General features: G+C 44.1%; 1 protein-coding gene across 3 annotated transcripts in view; it reads left to right on the forward strand.

Moving 5' to 3' along the window:
• The window catches only part of LOC115177133 (protein argonaute-3-like), a 36330-nt gene extending 15023 nt beyond the window's left edge, over window positions 1–21307 (forward strand). The window contains exons 6-19 of one of the 3 annotated variants that reach the window (XM_029737682.1): window positions 1306–1440; window positions 1560–1647; window positions 2180–2327; window positions 2505–2624; window positions 5683–5826; window positions 8594–8727; window positions 9229–9413; window positions 10353–10512; window positions 10910–11000; window positions 11331–11525; window positions 11942–12076; window positions 12917–13018; window positions 13376–13575; window positions 14399–21307. In XM_029737682.1, the coding sequence (XP_029593542.1) occupies window positions 1306–1440; window positions 1560–1647; window positions 2180–2327; window positions 2505–2624; window positions 5683–5826; window positions 8594–8727; window positions 9229–9413; window positions 10353–10512; window positions 10910–11000; window positions 11331–11525; window positions 11942–12076; window positions 12917–13018; window positions 13376–13575; window positions 14399–14507 (1946 nt within the window). In that variant the 3' untranslated portion in view covers window positions 14508–21307. Of the gene's footprint in view, window positions 1–1305; window positions 1441–1559; window positions 1648–2179; window positions 2328–2504; window positions 2625–5682; window positions 5827–8593; window positions 8728–9228; window positions 9414–10352; window positions 10513–10909; window positions 11001–11330; window positions 11526–11941; window positions 12077–12916; window positions 13019–13375; window positions 13580–14398 lie in introns of those variants that run through there. The other 2 variants (XM_029737689.1, XM_029737699.1) reach the window with 2 other exon arrangements.
• Window positions 21308–22862: the final 1555 nt, after the last annotated feature.

The raw sequence follows: 22862 nt of genomic DNA on the forward strand, positions 1-22862 counted from the left end.
GCAGGCCCTGAACCTGTATCGGTGTTTGAGGTAACTTCTCCCTAATATGGGAGGACTCCATAGTGGGTGTTGTGCCGCACGCTGGCAACAGGGGGGTTTGGAAAGAGGGTTCTGGTTATAGGTGGGTGGGCTGGCTGTAGGCTTTGTAGAAAATGGATGGGGCTCTTGCTTTGTGGAAACTGCCTAGGCGGTTGCTGTGGAGATGGAGGTACAGGGATCTGAAGGGCCCTGTGTGTTTGGGAGCTATTTTTGGTGGGCTGCTTTTGTTTTGGGGAGTGCCTGACTGCTCTCTCTGTCTTCGGGCCTCTCTCACTCAGGCGGGTTTCCCGCTCTCCCTCTCTCGCAAATCATTTTGCTTCCTCTAGCCCCTCCCCCATTCGCCACCAAAGGGCAGAGAAGTCCAGCCGTCTGCAAATTATTCTCTTTTTCATTAGTCATTGTGTGCTGAAGGAATGAGGAGAATAGGCCCTAAAAGAGCGCAAAAGCAAATAGGCGCCAATCTGTTTTTATATCTCACCAGGGGACATATATAATCACACACACACACATCCTAGCTGAAGATATAGCAACACTGAGAAAATGTACCGGTGTATATAAGCAACAAACAAAAATGTGTGCTATTTAAAACCCTTTCATTTTCACACTCCCAAGAGTAATGTATCAGCACTATCACAAACAGGCATCAAAACAAACATGAAATTGCTGATGTCATTTCCTGTTTATGGAGATGAGAACCCTACTGTCTCTGGGGAGAGTGACCGTGACCTGCACTCCCCATCATTTCTAATCGCATGTATGCTCCGGTCGTCAGCGTCACTGTCAGACGTGGCCCTGACATCACTGTGAAGTCAGCACAGTGTCAGTGCAGCATCTGTTTCCTCTCTTCTCATCTCTCCATTCAGGTGGAGAAAGCATTAGGGCCTTCATCTAGGCGCCAGCTTCCTCTAACGGCAGATAAAGACAGAGGGATGTTGGATGTTCCTCCTAGGTTTTATTTCATGTTTGAGAGCCGTGTTGGCGTGTCCCTACCCTGAGGTACTTAGTGGTGTCCCTGGCTACAGGCCTTGAGCTGCTGTACTTGGTTTGATTTGAGATATAGGCCTAAATAGCTAAAAAATGATGGCTGATAATTGATGACAATGGCTGCTCCTGGCGTGATGTATTTGGTAGACCAAGATCAATTCACATTTTGCATCTACAGTAAAGAGCTAGGGAGATTAATCTTGGTTTTGGCAGGTATTGCCAGTGATTGGTAATTCTGAGTGAGTGTGATCGAGTGTTTTGATAGCCCTGTCTGTCCCGCAGTTTCTGCCACGGCCTTCTACAAAGCCCAGCCTGTGATCCAGTTCATGTGTGAGGTCCTGGACATCCACAACATAGACGAGCAGCCCCGACCTCTCACAGACTCCCACCGGGTCAAGTTCACCAAAGAAATCAAAGGTAGTGTATTTTGTGCGTGAAAGAGGATGTAAACTAGGCTTTTGGGGCGTGCCTCTGTACACGCATTCGTGTCATTCCCACGTCCCTGAGGTCCTAAAAGCTGCCACTCTCCTGGCCAGGTCTGAAGGTGGAGGTGACACACTGTGGAACCATGCGGAGGAAGTACCGCGTTTGCAACGTAACCCGTCGGCCCGCCAGCCATCAAACGTGAGTCAAGAGAGCCCCAGAGGGATGGTGGGGTGGGACTAGAAGTAGATGAGGTTGGGTGGAGTGGAACTAGGGAGAGAGTGGGGTGTGGTGGGACTAGGAGAGGCCAGAGAGAGACTGGGAGATGCACATGGGGTGTGGTGGTTTGTGTGGGGCGGGGTGGGAGAGGAGCGTGCACTTGAATGTAGGATGACCTGTTCACAAGAATTCACCAGAACCACAAAATGTCTGAGTCAGATCCTTGTCTCGAGGTCAATGGGTGTTAGTCATCGTTGGCAATATGCTATTACATGCAGCTGTTTATCTACTGCTGCTGCTTCTTTGCTTTCCAGCATCAACATTTGAGAAGGATTTGTGAGGCTGTTTCTGTATCTTCACTGTATTGATCTTAACTAGAAATTGAAGACCGCTTTAGCTGTTGATAACCTTAGTCTACGTAGACCCAGACTAGCCCCTCTTGCACAGCCGCCCCTTTCAATGTTAGTAAAGGTTGTTCTTAACGCTTGCCGTTCCATCTACCTGTTGTGGTCAGGTTCCCTCTGCAGCTGGAGAATGGTCAAACGGTGGAACGCACGGTGGCCCAGTACTTCAGAGAGAAGTACAGCCTGCAGCTCAAGTATCCCCACCTGCCCTGCCTCCAGGTGGGCCAGGAGCAGAAGCACACCTACCTGCCCCTGGAGGTGAGAAATATTCATTTCTTTGTCTGATTCACACTATATGGCTGACCCAAACCGTACTGTGATGGCTCGGATATTGTCTTTTCACATTGTCCTTTTTAGCGTGGCTTCAGTTTGGCCAAATAGTGCGAAAAAAATGCTTTGCAATATACTCAATGCTTTGGTGCTGTGTCCCTGCAGGTGTGTAACATAGTAGCAGGGCAGCGCTGCATCAAGAAACTGACAGATAATCAGACGTCCACTATGATCAAAGCCACGGCTCGCTCTGCACCTGACAGACAGGAGGAGATCAGCCGGCTGGTGAGTCAGTGGTGCCGCCTGGTGGCATGGAGTCTTATTTACTTTTATACAACGGGTTGGTCTAATCCTGGATGCTGATTGGTTAACCCCATTCCAGCCGGTGTCTATTCCACATGTTAACACCGGCTAAATCTATGAAGTTGAAATGCCTATTGACTCTGTTCCATCTGACTGCGCAATCCACGGTCTTGTCAGTTCAGCCAGGCAATTTATATACTAGATCTTCACCGTAAAAAGCATCTAGACATTATCTCCCATTTTCTTTTAGACTAGCGTTTAGTTTTCAACAGCGACGATTTTCAATAACTTTGCTGTCTGTCTCTGACATTTGCAACATTGTTTCAATATTGAAATTCGATCTCCAGTTGTCCTATGGTAATGAACGCTATCGGGGTGGGTGAGACAGACAGGCTAGCAACTTCTCAGCCAGTCGAAATCATTAATCAGCATCGTGTGCATGTGCGCGCACACAGTACCAGTCAAAAGTTTGGACACCTACTCATTCAAGGGTTTTTCTTTATTTTTACTATTTTCTTCATGATATGGAATCATGTAGTAACCACAAGTGTTAAACAAATCAAAATATGTTTGAGATTCTTCAAAGTAGCCATCCTTTGCCTTAATGACAGCTTTGCACACTTGGCATTCTCTCAACCAGCTTCATGAGGTAGTCACCTGGAATGCTTTTCTAACAGTCTTGAAGGAGTTCCCGCATATGCTGAGCACTTGTTGGACTGCAGAGTGAAGGAAAAGCAGCCAACTCATCCCGAACCACCTCAATTGTTTTGAGGTCGGTGTGATTTGTGGAGGCCAGGTATTCTGTTGCAGCACTCCATCACTCTCCTCCTTGGTCAAATAGCCGTTACACAGCCTAGAGGTGTGTTGGGTCATTGTCCTGTTGAAAAACAAATGATAGTCCCACTAAGCACAAACCAGATGGGATGGTGTATTGTTTCAGAATGCTGTGGTATGCATGCTAGTTAAGTGTGCCGTGAATTCTATATAAATCAATGTCACCATCACACCTCCTCCATGCTTCACGGTGGGAACCACACATGTGGAGATCATCCGTTCACCTACTCTGTGTCTCACAAAGACACGGCGGTTGGAACCAAAAATCTCAAATTTGGACTCATCAGACTAAAGACATTTTCTGGATTGACTGACCTTCATGTCTTAAAGTAATGATGGACCGTCGTTTCTCTTTGCTTATTTGAACTGTTCTTGCCATAATATGGACTTGGTCTTTTACCAAATACGGCTATCTTGTGTATACCACCCCTACCTTGTCACAACTGATTGGCTCAAACGCATTAAAAAGGAAAGAAATTACACAAATAATTTTTAAAAGGCACACCTGTCCATTTTAAATGCATTCCAGGTGACTACCTCTTGAAGATGTTTGAGAGAATGCCAAGAATGTGCGAAGTTGTCATCAAGGCAAATGGTGGCTACATTGAAGAATCTCAAATATAAAATCTATTTAGAATTGTTTAACACTTTTTTTTTTGGTTACATCATGATTCCTACATGTGTTTACTACATGTGTTATTTCATAGTTTTGATGTCTTCACTATTATTCTACAATGTAAAAAATATTAAAATAAAGAAAAACCCTTGAATGAGTAGGTGTGTCCAAACTTTTGACTGGTACTGTATGAGGAAATGTCAATAGAAAAACACAAAATGCAGATGGTTTGCTGTATTTTGGCTACACTGTTTGACGTGACTGTGTTAGCCAAAGTTGGCTGGCTAGCTAGCTAGCCAGCAAGTAAGGGATAAAAATGTGGCCAGCCATCATGGCAACGGAACATTTAGAACAAACGACTGGATTGCGTCCATAGATTTTGTGGCTCAGTTGGTAGTGCATGGTGTTTGCAACGCCAGCATAGTGTGTGCAACGCCAGGGTTGTGGGTTCGATTCCCACGGGGTGCCAGTACAATTTTTTTTTTAAATAAATGCATGAAATGAAATGTATTCACTACTGTAAGTCGCTCTGGATAAGAGCGTCTGCTAAATGACTAAAATGTAAATGTAAATTTAGAACAAAAAGACTTAGCGACTGGGTGGCTGGCCACCGAACCGATAGAACGAATGACCAGCTGGGTTGGGTAGCAACCCTAGATTTTTGTCGGGACTATATCTTGAGGAAGGATGAAATGGTATGAATAAATTGATCAAAATAAAGTTAATGAAAATGTCAATCATTATTTTGAATATGTTGGTAATGCCCTCAACCGGTGTTTTGGAGGATGTATTGGTACGGTTTGCCGAAACGTCTCAGAGTAGGAGAGCTAATCTAGGATCAGGTCCCCTGTCTTGTTCATTATGATCTAAAAGGCAAAACTGATCTTAGATCGGCACTCCTACTCTGAGACGCTTAATGAATACGGGCCCAGGTCAGTGAAAGGCCAGGTCGAAGATGGTATTGTTGGCTAGCTCTCACCAGCACACTGCCTGGCCATGGTGTCTTCTGGAGGATTAGAGAGGCTAACACCGCTGCCATTAGACACCATCAGTTGGCATCTCATTCAGGCTCTGCTTCGGTCACCTTATTAAACAGACTTCTGATCTCCCACCTGGGATTAAAGCATACCTCTGGTTGATAGTACACTGCCAGAGACAGTAAACTTCTAATTTAGATGCAGAGAACCATCCGTGAATAGTAACTGAATGAAAGTGTGGGTGGAATAACTGTGAAATATGCAGAAGGATTGGACAAACCGAGGGGGAAGTTTGACAATGTTCTAAAGATGTCTAAGGTTATTTCAGCATGTTGTGTGTGTGTGACAGAATTCTGGGGAAAATGTGTTTTTAGTTCAATCTACAAACTTGTGAGTTGTGTCAACATCAAAACCTCCTAAAACCTGGGTCATATTCATTAGGGCATTCCGTACCAAATTAATGTGTTTTATTTTTGGACAAGTTGAGTGTTTTCTAATAGGAGTAGTTTGTTTTCTTCTGTTTTATTGCATTGTGAATATGACACTGCCTTGTGGATACCAATTTACCTCACCACCCTAAACACCCCTTTCTCTGTGTGTGTGACCCCTGCAGGTGCGTAGTGCCAACTACGAGGCTGACCCCTTTGTGCAGGAGTTCCAGTTCAAGGTGCGCGACGAGATGGCCCACGTGACTGGGCGCGTGCTGCCCGCCCCCATGCTGCAATACGGCGGCAGGGTGAGCACAGAGCACTTTATGGTACCCTTCCTTTAAATCACGCTCCATACTCTGTTTGACACGCTACCTACCCTTGCTATATGAGGGAACTAACCCCTTTTGCTTTGGTTTGATTTGATCCGTTTGTCTTTCCCCTCTGTGAATCGTCTAGGAGTAGGTGTGCTGATCTAGGATCAGGTCCCCCTCTTATTCATAGTGATTTCACAGACAATTGTTCCTAGATCGGCTTAGAGTAGCTAAGACGCTTTATGAATACAGGCTTGTCTGTGTGGATTAATATAAGCTAGTAGTCTTTGCTCAATGCTAACACGGCTACATCATTTTTCATTTCAGATTTTTTTTGAGAATGCATAGTACAGATCGTCATGACATAATATGCTATGACTCAGTTTAGCTTCCCTTTGTGGTGTTTATGCTTTTTTTTTCTTTTTTTTAAGCTCACTCACTTTGGTTTGCAATTTCACTTTTGTGATTTGTGAGAGTAGATGACACATCAGTGGGATTTTACTGAAAACAATCAAATCAAATTTTAAGCCTTAATCCCAGACCCAGTTTTGCATTCAACCATATTTTAAAGTGATTAGGACTGCCCAAGGAGAACGCCAATGAATCTGTTTTTCTGGACACTGGATGAGGTCAGCCTTAACATTCTGGTTTCATTTGGTTAAGACACTCCAGGACCAGACTTGTTTTCATATTTCTACCTTGTCTGTAAATTACTAAACCATGTACGTAAACAGCATATTTGGTGCATATTTTCAAATAAAATGTTATCAAATTCAGATTAACTATAAACAAATTTTGTGAAGGCTAAATTTGGAGAATGCAGATGATTCTGAAGCTGGGAAATGAGTTGGCGTGTTGGAAGAGTCTGACTTTCAGGAAATAAATGGCCATTAAAGTGAAGTACAGTGAATTTACCTTACCAATTGCAAAACACCTATTGAGACCTAATCACGATCTCTTCAAATGAAGTTACTACATATACAGTGCCTTCGGAAAGTGTTCAGACCCCTTGACTTTTTCCACATTTTGTACGTTACAGCCTTATTCTAAAATGTATTAATTTGTTTGTTTTTCCTCAAATCTACACACACTACCCCATAGTGACAAAAGAAAAACAGGTTTTTAGAATTTTTGCTAATTTATTTTTAAAAGATTTATCACCTTTACATAAGTATTCAGACCCTTTACTAAGTACCTTGTTGAAGCGCCTTTGGCAGTGACTACAGCCTTGAGTCTTCTTGGGTATGACGCTAAAAGCTTGGCTCATCTGTATTTGGGGAGTTTCTCCCATTCTTCTCTGCAGATCCTCTAGATCTCTGTCAGGTTGGATGGGGAACGTTGCTGCACAGATATTTTCAGGTCTCCAGAGATGTTCGATTGGGTTCATGTTCGGCCTTGCTGGCTGGGCCAGTCAAGGACATTCAGAGTCCTGATGCCACTCCTGCGTTGTCTTGGCTGTATGCTTAGGGTTGTTGTCCTGTTGGAAGGTGAACCTTCACCCCAGTCTGAGGTCCTGAACCTGCTCCAGAGTGCTTTCATCAAGGATCTCTTTGTACTTTGCTCCGTTCATCTTTCCCTCGATCCTGGCTAGTCTCGCAGTCCCTGCCGCTGAACAAGAACCCCACAGCATGATGCTGCCACCACCGTCCTTCACCATACGGATAGTGCCAGGCTTCTTCCAGATGTGATGCTTGGCATTCTGTCCAAAGAGTTCAATCTTGGTTTCATCACACCAGATAATCTTGTTAATTAATGTCTGAGAGTCTTTAGGTGCCTTTTGGCAAACTCCAAGCGGGCTGTCATGTGCAAAAATGTCTAAACCCTGTTTGTTTTGTCATTATGGGCTATTGTGTCGATTGCTGAGGATTTTATTTAAATGTATCAATTTTAGAATAAGGCTATAACGTAACAAAGTGGAAAAGTCAAGGGGTCTGAATACTTTCCGAAGGCACTGTAGTCCAGTTTGGAATGGCCTTTTTAAATGATTTATAGTTAATTACATGTAGTGAGCTTTGAAATGATGTCCATTTTTGAATGTGGTTAAAATTCACAACATTTTGATGGTAGTATGATGATAAACAAACAAACAAAATAAAATATGTGTACATAGTTTTGGACATTTTGTTTACTTTTTGAAAGTACTAATATTAAAGACCCAAATATAGATGCAAAAATGTAATTTCAGCCTGTGGTGCCTTGCCTTAAAGGGTTATTAAGGTAACGGTTAGGGGCAGTACATTTTTGCCACTTTCAGAAATGCTCAAATATTCGTAGAACATTTTCAGGACATTTTTGAAGCCGTTTTGGGGAAAAGAAAAACATTTTAAAACACAGCACCTGTTTTGCAGTCTATATGTGCGTGTGTTTTTAAATTGGACTATGTATCCATAAAGTGTTGGTGTCTACATTTCTACATGTGTGCCTGCATGACTTTCTGAGTGTCTGCATGTCCAACTCCATTGGGTGAATGTGGTTACTGTGCACTTTTTCTCTATCCTCGTGGGGACCTGAAATCCCCAAATGTACCCAAGGATAGTAAAACATGGGAAATGATCCCTCGTGGGGACATTTCCCACATCCCCATGATGACAAAGGCTATTTTAAACTTAGGGTTTAGGCTTTCAATTAGGGTTAGGGAAAAATGATTTTTAATGGAAATACATTTTAGGTCCCCACAAGGATAGAAAAGCAAGTGTGTGTTTGCGCAGAAGTGTGTGTGTGTGTGTGTGTGTGTGTGTGTGTGTACACGCAGCAGATCAACCGTACTACACTGTGGTTTCAGAACCGGACAGTGGCCACCCCAAGTCACGGGGTGTGGGACATGAGGGGCAAACAGTTCCACACGGGAGTGGAGATCAAGATGTGGGCCATCGCATGTTTCGCCACACAGAGGCAGTGTCGCGAGGAGATCCTCAAGTAAGAACCAACCAGTCTTTTCTGTTTCGCCCACTTACTATGTGTACAACTGGGTTATGCTCGTTAGGGCACACCGTGGCAAAATGTTCAATGGAAGACAAAAATGAGCATTTCTTATTGTTCCAGGTAGTCCTGCCCTGTTTCAGTACATTTTAACATAACATAACCCCCCTATTCATTAAGCAGCTTCTCACATAGCCACAGGGATATATGGAAAGGAATCCCTCCCTGCTATGGATGTGTTGTTGGAGATGGCCTTCCAGATAAGAAAGGGATCCTTGTGTAATTAGTTTGTCCTCTACGCCTCCGATACAACCTTGTTAGAATTTACACAGCCACTCTCAAGGATGACATTACTAAACAACTCCCTAACCAACCAGATTATATTTGGTCTTTACAACCTTCCTTTTCTCCCCCTCCCACCTTTCTCCATTACTGTCTCTTCCTCCCTCATTCCTCTTTCCCTCCCTAATTCCTCCATCCATTACCCACCTTCTATAGGGGTTTCACAGACCAGCTGCGTAAGATCTCCAAGGATGCTGGGATGCCCATCCAGGGCCAGCCGTGTTTCTGTAAATACGCCCAGGGAGCCGACAGTGTGGAGCCCATGTTCAGGCACCTGAAGAACACCTACTCTGGACTGCAGCTCATCATCGTCATCCTGCCCGGAAAGACCCCCGTCTACGGTAGGCAGCACCCATAGACATGCATATTCACATGATGTTCATTGGAATCAATCAAATTTATTCATAAAGCCCTTCTTACATCAGCTGACGTCACAAAGTGCTGAACAGAAACCCAGCCTAAAACCCCAAACAGCGCATGTGTAGAAGCACGGTGGCTAGGGGAAAAAACTCTAGAAAGGCCGGAACCTAGGAAGAAACCTAGAGAAACCAGGCTGTGAGGGGTGGCCTTCTTCTGGCTGTGCCGAGGGAGGGAGACTCTTTGCGGTCACCTTCACACTCCTGGGCCAGACTACACTTAATCATAAAACCTTCTGAAGAGATGAGTCTTCAATAAAGACTTAAAGGTTGAGACCGAGTCTGCATCTCTCGCATGGATAGGCAGACCATTCCATAAAAATGGAGCTCTATAGGAAAAAGCTCTGCCTCCAGCTCTTTGCTTAGAAATTCTAGGGACAGTAAGGAGGCCTGCGTCGTGTGACCGTAGTGTACGTGTAGGTATGTACGGCAGGACCAAATCGGAAAGATGGGTAGGAGCAAGCCCATGTAATGCTTTGTAGGTTAGCAGTAAAACCTTGAAATCAGCCTGAGACTTAACAGGAAGCCAAATTAGAGGCTAGCACTGGTCCTAAAACAGAGCCTTGAGGAACACTGAAATTTACAGTCACCTTACCCATGCTGATTCACTGTCTAACATTTTCTGTATCTATATAATAGTTCTACTAAAGCATCTGCTATTCTTTGAAACTCTTGTGTTGCTGAATCAGCTTTGATAAGGGATGTGTACTGTTGTACGTTACCAGACAGATGTACACCATCTGTTATCTATCAATACCTTCCCTTTAAAGCATAGGTGGTACTTTACTCTTTACTTCCCTAATCTGACTGACTGTTAATTGCACAGAGATTGATTGATCACTGCCTGTTATTTGTCCTGTGTAGCGGAGGTGAAGAGGGTGGGAGATACTCTCCTAGGAATGGCCACTCAGTGTGTCCAGGTGAAGAACGTGGTGAAGACGTCCCCCCAGACCCTCTCCAACCTCTGCCTCAAGATCAATGTGAAGCTGGGGGGAATCAACAATATCCTGGTGCCTCACCAACGGTACGTGGCCACTGTGGCTGGACGATAGGACTGGAATGACCATACAAATATTTTTAAGAAGCTAAAGAAAGCACATTTTCTTTCTAATTTAATTATATTTATCTTCCATTAGAAGTGTGCACCACTTCACATTTTGAGACGTGAAGTGGGGCATCCGTTTAAACAGTAAATTAAATTTTAGGCCTTTGCCCTTACTACAATTGTCAATATCTGTTTCAAATACTGTATGTAAGAGAATGTTTCATTTTTTTGTACACAAATTATATCAATCTCCCAATCAAGTGTCCTCCAATTTATGATTGACATAAATGTACATATTGTGTAAAATCTAAACCCTTATTAGAGACCCTTTGTTTGAACTCTGTCCTCACTGGTCCTTCTCTCTTCCTCCACCCAGACCCTCAGTATTCCAGCAGCCAATCATCTTCCTGGGGGCGGACGTTACACACCCCCCTGCTGGAGACGGGAAGAAGCCCTCCATCGCTGCAGTGAGTTCACTTAACTCCTATTGGCCTATACCAGGGGTCTTGAACTCATTTAGCCCAGGGGCCACATTTATATATTTTTTTACTCTTCCAACCATGGGCTACATTTACTAAGACAACCGCAGGCCGCATTTAAATAGGCTCGCGGGCCGCATCTGGCCTGCGAACTACATGTTTGAGACTTCTGTGGCCTGGTCTATACTATATTGCCAATGCATTCAAGTTCATAATGTTTGTGCAGAGCTATTCAATTTGCTCAGCGCTGGTGTTTGTGTGTCTCACACACACACACTCTCTCTCTCTCCCACCCTGTTTCTCTCTATACATCTCCAGGTGGTCGGCAGTATGGACGCCCACCCCAGCAGGTACTGTGCCACAGTGAGGGTCCAGAGGCCCAGGCAGGAGGTGATCCAGGATCTGGCCTCTATGGTGCGAGAGCTGCTGATCCAGTTCTACAAGTCGACCCGCTACAAGCCCACCAGGATCATCTTCTACAGGGACGGAGTGTCAGAGGGCCAGTTCAGACAGGTGAGCAAAGGCCGAAGTGACTATCCTGGGGGGAAAAATGTAAGTCGCTCTCCGCCTCCAGAACTTCAGAAACTAGAGGGTCAAAGGTTGCAAGTCAAATGTTGTGTCCCTCTTTAATTAAACTGATAAAGTTAGGTAGATGTCCTATCTGTCTAGGTAAACTATTGATGCACATCATGAAGATCCACTAAGAGGACATTAGAATAACATGCATGGCTGTGACCAAAACATGAAGACGCTTATTTCCCCGTCACATTGTCAGATGGTGGTAAAAGGGTGCAATGTCGAGGCCTATATCATCTACCTCAACTGGTCCGATCTAGAAAAACTGCTCAGAGCCGGGATGGTGGACATTCAAAGTCATATCGTCAGTAATGGATGTTTTAACCCTGTTTTATCCCTCTGCCCACCCCCAGGTGCTGTACTACGAGCTGCTGGCCATCCGCGAGGCCTGCATTGGCTTAGAGAAGGAGTACCAGCCCGGCATCACCTACATCGTGGTCCAGAAACGCCACCACACCCGCCTCTTCTGTGCCGACCGCAACGAAAGGGTGAGCGGGCCCACTTTACTTCCAGCCACCCTCCCAGCTACCTTAGGGTCATTCTGACATGATACTCATGCCTGAGTCACACTATAGGGCCGTATCCCACCCAAACTGTGCTGGCTCTTACATTTTCTTCTAGCACTGTTCCAACAACTTTAGTAGATGCGTAACCAGGCCAGCTCACTACAGCTTGGTTCAACTCTGTTTGGCACAGCAGTGTGAAAAGCCCTTTTATAGATTAGGGGTGGGGAACTGTGTGTTTTAGTTGGTCCGTGTTCTTTATTACCCCCTAGTTTATTAAGTGCTCTAAATGGTTGTCCTAATTATCCAATTACTCTGTTGTCAATGGGCCTGCTCTCCCTCACCCTTGGTAATTATATTCCATTATAGCATTAGGCCTGATGTGAGTTGACGGACCTGGAGTGCCACTCGAGGCCTGGGAGAGCAGGGCTTTTTGCCGTTTATCACCTTGTTTACAAGTGAAGTGCACTTTGACTGATAGGGAGAAATCTATTTTGTCATTATTCTGGTCATTTGTAGATTACGTCATTCAGAACTATGGAGATAGGGCGGCTGTCAATTGTCCCGGCGTCATTAGGGTTTGGCCGGGGTAGGCCATCATTGTAAATAAGTATTTGTTCTTAACTGACTTGCCTAGTTAAATAAAACATTTAAACACTCTACATCTCCCTCTGTTCGTTCACTTTCTGCCATCGTTAAATGAGTCCAAGGGATGGACGTGTGTGAAGCTTGGTGTTGAAGTAGAACAGGACAGATGGAAGGACGTTTTTAACATTTGCCAGTTTATTAATAAAAACCGCAAATCGACGACAACTCTTCTTTCAGGTTGGACGTAGTGGAAACATTCCTGCTGGCACCACGGTGGACACGGACATCACGCACCCCTACGAGTTTGACTTTTACCTCTGCAGTCACGCTGGAATACAGGTACTGCAGCATTCACCATCTGTTCATCTAGCCTGCTGCCTCACTGCACTTTACTCTCAGGAAATGACTTTATGAAGTCTCAGGAAATACGTCTGCTTTTTAGAATTTAAACACACTTTATTCACACTGTTTTTTGGTAGATAAACAGTTCTTTACTGAAATTAAACTACCAAATACTCTATGGTTTTCAAGATGAAGAAAATTTGACTAAATTTGTAAATAAGTAGGCCTATAGTTCATTCTAAAACCCAATTGTCCCGAATTGTAGTTCTACATCGGTTTTTATACCACATCTCTATTAAATCCCCAAATTGAGGCTGTGTAGCATGTGTAACGTCTGCTGTCTACTGTCCCCAGGGCACCAGTCGGCCCTCCCACTACCACGTCCTGTGGGACGACAACTGCTTCACGGCCGACGAGTTCCAGCTGCTCACTTACCAGCTGTGCCACACCTACGTGCGCTGTACCCGCTCCGTCTCCATCCCAGCGCCAGCCTACTACGCCCACCTGGTGGCCTTCCGTGCCCGCTACCATCTGGTGGACAAGGAGCACGACAGGTGATTGGCAGGGGTGGGGGTTACTTTATCACTGCACAAAACAGTCTGCTTTAGTCTTTCTGCATGCTTCGCCTCTGTTGTGCTCAACTCTACGTTTCCTATTTTCTATCTATTTTGGGTGAGATGTACAGTATTGCAATACTGTTTTTTTTGTGTGTGTTCTACTACCCCAAGGCAGCTTTAGATATTATACTGCCCCCAAAGCAGCTCTAGATATTATACTGCCCCCAAAGCAGCGCTAGATATTATACTGCCCCCAAAGCAGCGCTAGATATTATACTGCCCCCAAAGCAGCGCTAGATATTATACTGCCCCCAAAGCAGCTCTAGATATTATACTGCCCCCAAAGCAGCGCTAGATATTACACTGCCCCCAAAGCAGCGCTAGATATTATACTGCTCCCAAAGCGGCGCTAGATATTATACTGCTCCCAAAGCGGCGCTAGATATTATACTGCCCCAGAAAGCGGCACTAGATATTATACTGCCCCAGAAAGCGGCACTAGATATTATACTGCCCCAGAAAGCGGCGCTAGATATTATACTGCTCCCAAAGCGGCGCTAGATATTATACTGCCCCAGAAAGCGCCGCTAGATATTATACTGCCCTAGAAAGCGCCGCTATATATTATACTGCCCCAGAAAGCGCCGCTAGATATTATACTGCCCTAGAAAGCGGCGCTAGATATTATACTGCCCTAGAAAGCTAGCTTTCTCCATAAAACTAAATGTAGCTTCAAATAAGTCTGTGTATCATAGTTGACTTGTCTTTCTGATCCATTCATGTATGTCTCTGTCCTGATGAATGTCTTCTCTTCTCCCAGTGCGGAGGGCAGCCATGTCTCTGGTCAGAGTAACGGTCGGGACCCCCAGGCTCTGGCCAAGGCGGTGCAGATTCACCACGACACGCTGAGGACCATGTACTTCGCCTGAGCACCACCCCACACCACCATCATCGCACTTAAAACACACACACCCCCACACCCCCTGCCTGCCAGTCAAGGAGGGTTGCAGCCCCCCACAACCAGTCAATCCGGACCTGACACTGTGTAGAGGGAAGGGGGGGTGGGGGAAGCCCCCCGCAATGGACTGAGGATGCAGACTGACGCTGCTTTAAAACAAGAGAGGAAGAACTTGGCACTATTATGCAATATTAAACCAGCCCGCTGCTTTTCCTGGGCACCCTAACTCCGCCCCCACCTCCTCCAGGCCCTCCCTCCCTTTCTCCGGTCATGAAGGAGATCTGTGGTTTTGATTCCGGATGTGTATGGTTGACGTTGCAGAATTCGTTCCCTTTCGTCATCATGCCTTTTACCTCGACTCAGTTTGACGGCAGCACTTTCTGCCCTTTTTTCGTTTGTTAGTTCTGTTTTAACTTTTCTTTATCAACGGTTGAGGAGAGAAGAAGAAAAGGATTAGGAGTTTGAAGGGTGGATCTCTATCTGTGCAGAACTATCACGGCGCACCAGCTTGCCACTGTTATTTTCCCTCTCCTTTCCTCTCCATCTTTTTTTTTAGCCAATGGTGACTTATCAAACGTGTGAGCGTGTCAATGGACACTGCGTACAAGGAGACGAACACAAGCTCTTATTTTGAGCACAGTGCCACCTGAACGGTGTAAATGCTCTCTTCAAAAGTCCCAACCTGTCTGGGGAATAAGCTATGATGCTAATCATATGATTTCTTACTCGTTATCATTTGACTTGAACCAATAAGTGATGTGCGTATACTGTGGCACAGGTCATAGAGGGTAATACAATGATATCACACCCTAAGTCAGTCCCCTATGACATAGGTCTAATGCGCTGTCACAGCAAACATTGCAATGTGACCCTGTTTTGAATTTTCTTTCCTGTACATCATGTTTGATATTTAAGATGCTTGTTATTTTTTCTTTAACCGTTCTTTCCAGTATTTATTAGTACGCTCAAGATATAGTAATTTAATGAGACGAGCATTTCTTTCTGCATTCTTTCATTCTATCTATCTGCTCTCTTGGATTTTTTTAAATTTTGTTGTGGAAGATCCTAAATTGAATGACAGATCATGTTGCTTTCCTCTAGTGCAATAATATTTTAGCTGAGGGAAGGAATCGTCTTCTAGAGGATACGACTTGAATGTCTGGAAGTCTGTAGCGGTGAGTTAGGAGAATGTACTAGAACCCAGATATCTTACGAGAGCTCTCGGCTAGTAAGAGAATGTTTTTGAGCCACACAATTGGCACTTACCCGTTGCTCCTCTTTATGAAGGGAGTAGTGAGGTTCAGAGGTCTAAGGGTTATGCCAATGAGGTGTGTTATGGGTTCGAAATCAAGTGCCTGGTTTTGGAAATGAACGGTTAAATGGCTGCTTGTATGGATGGATCATGACGTGGCGGTCCTAGCTTTCGAAAATGTATTCGAACAAGGAAGTTAAAGGGCAAAGTTTAGCTGGAGAAAGATGACTTCAAGCTACATTTTGCCTCATTTTTGACAGAAGTTGCTTCACGTTGAAATCCTCGTGATAGAAAATATATATATATATATATATGTGTGTGTGAGTTTCTCCTATCGTCTTTGCCTAATAGCAGCGGTATTTTAGCAGATCAAGTCGTGCTGCACTCTGCCTCTATCCTCATCAGACATGGATCTAGCTGCTATATCTACATGTACTCAAGGTGACTAAGAATCGAGGCATGCCTCGGTCATGAGCGGCAGGAGAGCCAAGCCGACAAAATTAATTTCCCCGTATAACTGACCATCCAAACCAATAGTATCTAGCTGTCTACTAGAGTCAACAATTCGATGAATCTTGGAAGTCCGGGAGACTGAGTGAGTGACTTGTGTGGTCGCTGCTTAGCTCCTATGTGCTCTGTGACATGAGGCATGCCTAGTGGTGTTCAAAAGAGAGACAATTATCTGCACTAAAATAAGTGTGTGTTGGACCGAACACATGCCTCTGGTGCTATGAAGTAGACGAGAGGGTCTGTGTTATGTGGGGCACTGTAGGGATTTCTCGTCCTAACTGTTAGTGGAAACGGTTGCCATTTGAGAATCTCTTGTTTTGATGGTACAATGATACAAGGACACAGTTCTCAAGGCAAGGACTGCCCCAATAGGTGAACGGTAGTGAGGTCCAATGGTAGAATCCTGTGTCCCCCCCTGAAGTTGCGTTTGACTGCCTTCCCAACTCTAGCCTTCCCCTGGCTGGAAGCCAATGAGTTTGAGCCTTCATGATCTTCACTAGTGTCCAAAAGCCTTTTTCAAAAGCCAGATTGGAAGAAGTGTATATATATATATATATGTACATTTCACATTATTGTAATGCACACACCACTTATTTTTGCTAACAAAAAATCTAACCTATATAGTTATTCATCATTAAATGGTAATAAAATATGGCAGAGTTTTGATAATACAATAGACTGTTGTTGACTCATGTCCTGTGGCAATGTATAACATTATTTGTGTATTTTGGCGTGCGTACAGTGGCGGTGGATATATTTCGACATGTAACATGTTGAAATTTGTTATACTGTTATGGATCGGGATGTGGTGGACTTCTGTAAGTAAGAGGTGCTTCTATTTCTGTCACTCTTGGCAGCTGTTGTCAGCTCCTCCCTGTTGTCAAAGAATACAAATGAAGATCATTGGACTTTAAAAAAAAATGTTTAGAGCATAATTGTTCTGGTCCTGCCTAATTGTCTTTCTCAGGCGGGAGTTGATGCCTGTAGAATAGGGGAGAGCGGGAGAAACCGGACCTTGTCAAAGTGTTGTAGACCCACTTTAAAAGATGTAGTTGATTTAAAGAATGAGATGATTACCTTGACTGGTCATCTTGAACGTTTAGTACCGATGTGGCCCGCTGTGTTTTAGGTTAAGCCTTGTGGGTTATGAGGCCCCTATAGAGCGAGACTTGGCCTGTAACTGTTGCTTTACTCCTCTCCTCGTTTAACCACGGGCACTTCTTGTGCTCAGAAATACAAAGCCTTAAGGCCTCCAGTAAGTCTGCAATGTGACAAAGTATATAATCTCATTTCGTTTTTTCCACTTTCTCCTTCCTTTTGATTCCCATTGCCAGAGGACTTACATTCCATAGCCTGTAGATCTGCCATCAGATTCCCCTGAGAGCGGAGAGCAAATCTGGAAGACTAGAGGACAGAAGAAGTTTGTCTGCTCCGTAAATGTATGATCCAATGGTGTCTTTGATCGGTGTGTTGGTGTGTTCTTAGTTGGTATTTTTTTTAGATGGGTCTTTGCATGTGGCTGGTTCTGGTGTATGTAAAGTGAGAAGTAGGGCTAAATGCCATTTGAGGGAGGTGGTGTGTACGGATCGGTACTTGGTTTAGCAAGCGACAAGCGTAGCGATCATCCAAGCTGACATGATGATGAACGTCAAGGACTGTATAGAACGTTCTGATTTTCCTGGGCAAAAGAACACATGTTTACATATATAGCAGATGTGTTTGCCTAACGTCCTTACGTTACGACTCGCTAAATCGTCAACAGTAACGTTTTTCAGATGTTCGTTTGTGTTCAGCTGTTTTTTTTTTGTTTTGTTTTTTTGCTTAGTTTATAGATATTTATGAGCAAGGCCTTTCTAGGTCTTAAACATCACCCCAGAGTTTGCTATACTCTATGGAAAAGTAGCTATATGTGTGTTCATTCCGTTGCCTGTGACGCACAGATATACTGGATTTTTAGTTGTATGTTCTTTCTTTTCGGTGCGGAAGGTAAATCTATGGCAGAGTGAAGAAGTCCACAGAAAGTGCCTTTCTTTATGGTGGTGCTGTAAAACAAATGGCAAATGAAAAAGACATCTATCTAATTTTTGAAGAAAAAAAAAATGCATTGCAATGCAGAAAACCATGTGTTTATGCACAGTACACACACACACATAGATATATATATATATAGATAGATAGATATGCACGCACGCATACCAAGATGCGTACTGCGGACCCGCAGTCTGTTTATTAAAGACAGAGTATATGATTGTGGTTGAGCGTTCACTTAGTGGTGCATTTTGAGTTTGGACCAATCGACTCGGTTGGTTGGTACAGTGGAACTTGCGTTGACAAGCGAGGTCATAGTTAAAACCGATGTGTGTGTGTGTGTGTGTGTGTGTGTGTGTGACACAGTCTGGTCCACGAATGACGAACATAGCACAGCACTTTATAGACTGCCACTCTCACTCGGACACAAAGCCACAAGGTTTTCTGTCTTTGTTCCTCCTCCAATCCCCGCCTCCCAGATACAGTGGAGTGTCGAGGACTTGTTATTATGTGATTGAGGAAATTTTCCTCCTCTGGGAAAGGGAATTGGATTACGACGCCAAACAAAACGGTTACTATCGCTACAAAGTGGTCATTTTAAAGGTGTGCCTCCAGCTCATGTGACTCCGCTGATGATGACTGAGTCAGCCACCAAGGGTTTTTAAGTGTTCCAATGTAAGGCATCCATATTAGGAAGTTGGAAGTATGGCATTCATATTAGGATGTCGGCAGTTGTCTGGCCCATGGCATTCTCATCCTAGTGCAATGCCTCGCCCCGCCGTGTGTCTGTCTTGGAAGGATAGTGGACCCACTTTCATTGGTGTTTTGGGGCAGTTCGGGTGTGGAATAAGACTCAGAGGGGGTTTGTATGAGTCATTTGGGGTACCCGTCAGTTCAGGGGGGTGATACCTTTTACAAGACATTAAAAAAACAATGCTCCTCACTTACCTTTGTATGCTGCATATCTTATACTACATGAGAGGAATAACTGCAAATATTGCTTTGGTTATTACAGTATAATGCTTGATTAATACCTGATTATGATATTCTCATAACTGTTTTAGAGACGGAAGTATAACTAAGATATTCTCTTGTTTTTATTTGTCTTAACACTTATCTGACTTGAGCCGAACATTTTATTTTGTCGTCCTATTTAAATGTTGTTCTTTTTAATATGTATATGAAATATATATTGCAAAATATTTTACGCTGTATTTATTGAGTGCATAAACGAGCAGCTAGCTAGAGTCTCCGCAACATTGGCAGCATGGTGGAGCTAAGGGGACGAGGCATTAAACCCCCCCTCCATGTTCCATGTTGAAGCCTTATCCTCCCCAAACACGCAAGCACAGCAACGTGGTGGTGGGAGGACGGAGGGGCACAGTTGAGCAGGGGCATCTGTTTTAAATTGGGTATTAATTATGTAGACCCCTGCGTTTTAGCTTCCTGTTTGGTTCCTCATGAAGGGAAGAGGCCTTCTCATATGTCCTCATCACCTTCTTGTACTCTCTAGTCCCTCTCTCCTCCCCGGTTCTCTCCTCCCCGGTTCTCTCCTCCCATCTTGATGAGCCCACTCCCACCCACCACCCCCACATGTTGCATCTCATCTCTGTTGGGGTAGGGAACCTTCACTGAACCACACGGACTGAGCTGAGCCTTTGTAAAAACGGACTTCCTCGTCCAGTGCTGCTAATATGTTAGCCATGTAAACTCCCCTGGCCTGGTGGAGTACAGGTACGTGAGAATGGAGGAGAAAAGGAGGGAGGGAGGGATGGTGCTAAGGTAGAGCCTTTGTATGGTTAGGAGTGGCTTCTGTCCTTTCATGTCTCCTCTGGAGTTCTTTTCCTTGTGCCAGAGACTTTTTACACAGTAAAGTCCCATTCCACTCCAAAATGCAAGCCTCCGCCTTAAGTGTGTTCTTACTTCGTTGTTGGGTTTTATTTACGACTACAGAATGCCTGAGTTGAGTACAAAAAAAAGGCCCAACTCCAAAATGGCATCCTCGTGTTTCTTTTCAAACCACTAACAGTGCTACAGTAGGTGGTGAGCCCCAACGTTCAAAAGTGTGTTTCCCCACGTGTATGGATGTAAGAACAGAACCCTCGCCCCACGTGTATGGATGTAAGAACAGAACCCTCGCCCCACGTGTATGGATGTCAGAACAGGAGCCCGAGGGTTCTGTGTGCTGTACTTAGACTTGTCCCTGTGTAACGAATCAAGGTGTTGTAATAATGAGTTGCTGTTCTGTTTGCACACAGTGTCTGTTAGTTCCCACCTCACTCTAGGGTCAGAGGCGTGGAGCTTTGAAGGGGTCGTCAACCCTGTTCAGAACTTCAATAGGCTTGTTCTACCCATCACCCACAGACAAATCCTTTTAAGACATGTTGACGCCATTTAGCTATCTGTTTGATGTGCAAGCAGACGCTGCTTGCTTTCAGTCCATTCGCAGTCCATGTTAAGGTTTTGAAATCACGTTTGCGCGAGAGATTATCGGATGCTGTTTTCCCTGTGTTTAAACTGGTTTGAAGACCGATCTCGTCAGTGGCCGAGAATGCTGGACTTTTTAAAGGGTTTCCTCTATGTTTCATCGGTATCTTGAGCTTATTTTGTATTTGACGTGCGGTCGGTTTGTGTCATTTACTTTTTAATTGAATGTCAGCCAGGATTGTGTGCCGTGATACCATTTTGAGTCCTGAGGCACCAGCTAAAAATCAATGGGTGTTTGATGATGCGAACAAGGTAGCCAGATGAGTTCCATGCCTCTGTCTCTGTTTTGGTCTCTGTCTCTGTTTTGGTCTCTGTCTCTGTGTGTCTCTACTCTGTATGTTTCAAACTCTCTGTTGTACCAACAGGTCTTTTTTATTTTTGTTTTGAATGTCTTTGTTTTGTAATTCTCTCTCTTTTAGGCCTTTTTAGTGTTGCTTTGCTTACGTTTGAAGTGTATCTTTCACGAATACTTGCAATAAAAAGCTTTGATTTAATACCTTTTGCGTCATGATATTTGTTTCTAGACCACGCACGCACACGTGATCACACACCCCCCTCTTTAATTTATGGTGGAGTATAAATAAAATACATTGTACATTTTAGTCATTTAGCAGACGCTCTTATCCAGAGCGACTTACAGTAGTGAATACATACATTTCATTTCATAAAAAAAATTTCTGTGCTGGCCCCCTGTGGGAATCGAACCCACAACCCTGGCATGGCAAACACCATGCTCTACCAACTGAGCTACAGGGAAGGCTATTTGGCTATACCGCTGTAGTCACTAGCCAGTTCTAGTTCAGCGCAGATGTAATGTTACTAAATGATGTCATTGCACCGTGTTCTAATTCTATTGTTCTGTTATTCTTCTGATTTTCTGTTGTTGCACCAGACAGTTGCCTGTATTCTAGACCCATTGTGGTATTAGTCTCTTCATTTCAAGGAATGTAAAGAAGTGGTCTTGAATAGTAAGTAACTATAATGTGGCAAAGGGAGTGTATATTACTGCAAACTTTCTAAGTAAACTATAAGACTTTTAGTAACTATCAAGGAGTATATGGAATTGTATCATGACAGCTAGTGGCATTTTTGGGTACTTCAGACAGTAGTCTGTCAAATCTCTGGCACTCTGTGGCCTTATCACATGTAAAATATGTTTTATCTAATAAGAATGTAAAACTGAATGAACGGAATAAAGCAGGAACCCTAAATATTAACCAATTTAGTGAATGAGGGTTTCACCATGAGATACTTTTATTTTTTACACTTTACTTTGTCAATATGTGTTATGAAAATGTTTTGTGGCAGTATTTGGAAGAGTTGCAGAGTTAATTGTACTAGTTGCTTTTTTTCCATTAATTTGTCAATTTTCTCATAAACCATATGGTTTATCCACTCAACTCATGGAACACACACACACGTCGACAACCCCTTCAAATGAGTGGATTTGGCTATTTGCTGACCCTGTATAAAATCGAACACACCGCCATGCAATCTCCATAGACAAACATTGGCAGTAGAATGGCCCGTGCTGAAGAGCTCAGTGACTTTCAATGTGGCACAGTCATAGGATGCCACCTTTCCAACAGGTCAGTTCAACAAATTTCTGCTCTGCTAGAACGCCGTGGTCAACTGTAAGTGCTGTTATTGTGAAGTGGAAATGTCTAGGAACAACAACTGCTCAGCCGCGAAGTGGTAAACCACACAAGAACGGGACCTCTGAGTGCTGAAGCAAAAAAATGGTCCGTCCTTGGTTGTAACACTCAATAGCGAGTTCCAAACTACCTCTGGAAGCAACGTCAGCACTAGAACTGTTTGACGGGAGCTTAATGAAATGGGTTTCCGTGGCCGTGCAGCCGCACACAAGCCTAAGATCACAATGCCAAACGTCGGCTGGAGTGATGTAAAGCTCACTGACATTGGACTCTGGAGTGAGGAATCACGCTTCACCATCTGGCAGTCCGAAAGACGAATCTGTGTTTGGAGGATGCCAGGAGAACACTACCTGCCCAAATGCATAGTGCCAACTGTAAAGTTTTGTGGAGGAGG

The sequence above is a fragment of the Salmo trutta genome, chromosome 3, assembly GCF_901001165.1.
Source record: "Salmo trutta chromosome 3, fSalTru1.1, whole genome shotgun sequence".
Taxonomy (NCBI): Eukaryota; Metazoa; Chordata; class Actinopteri; order Salmoniformes; family Salmonidae; genus Salmo; species Salmo trutta.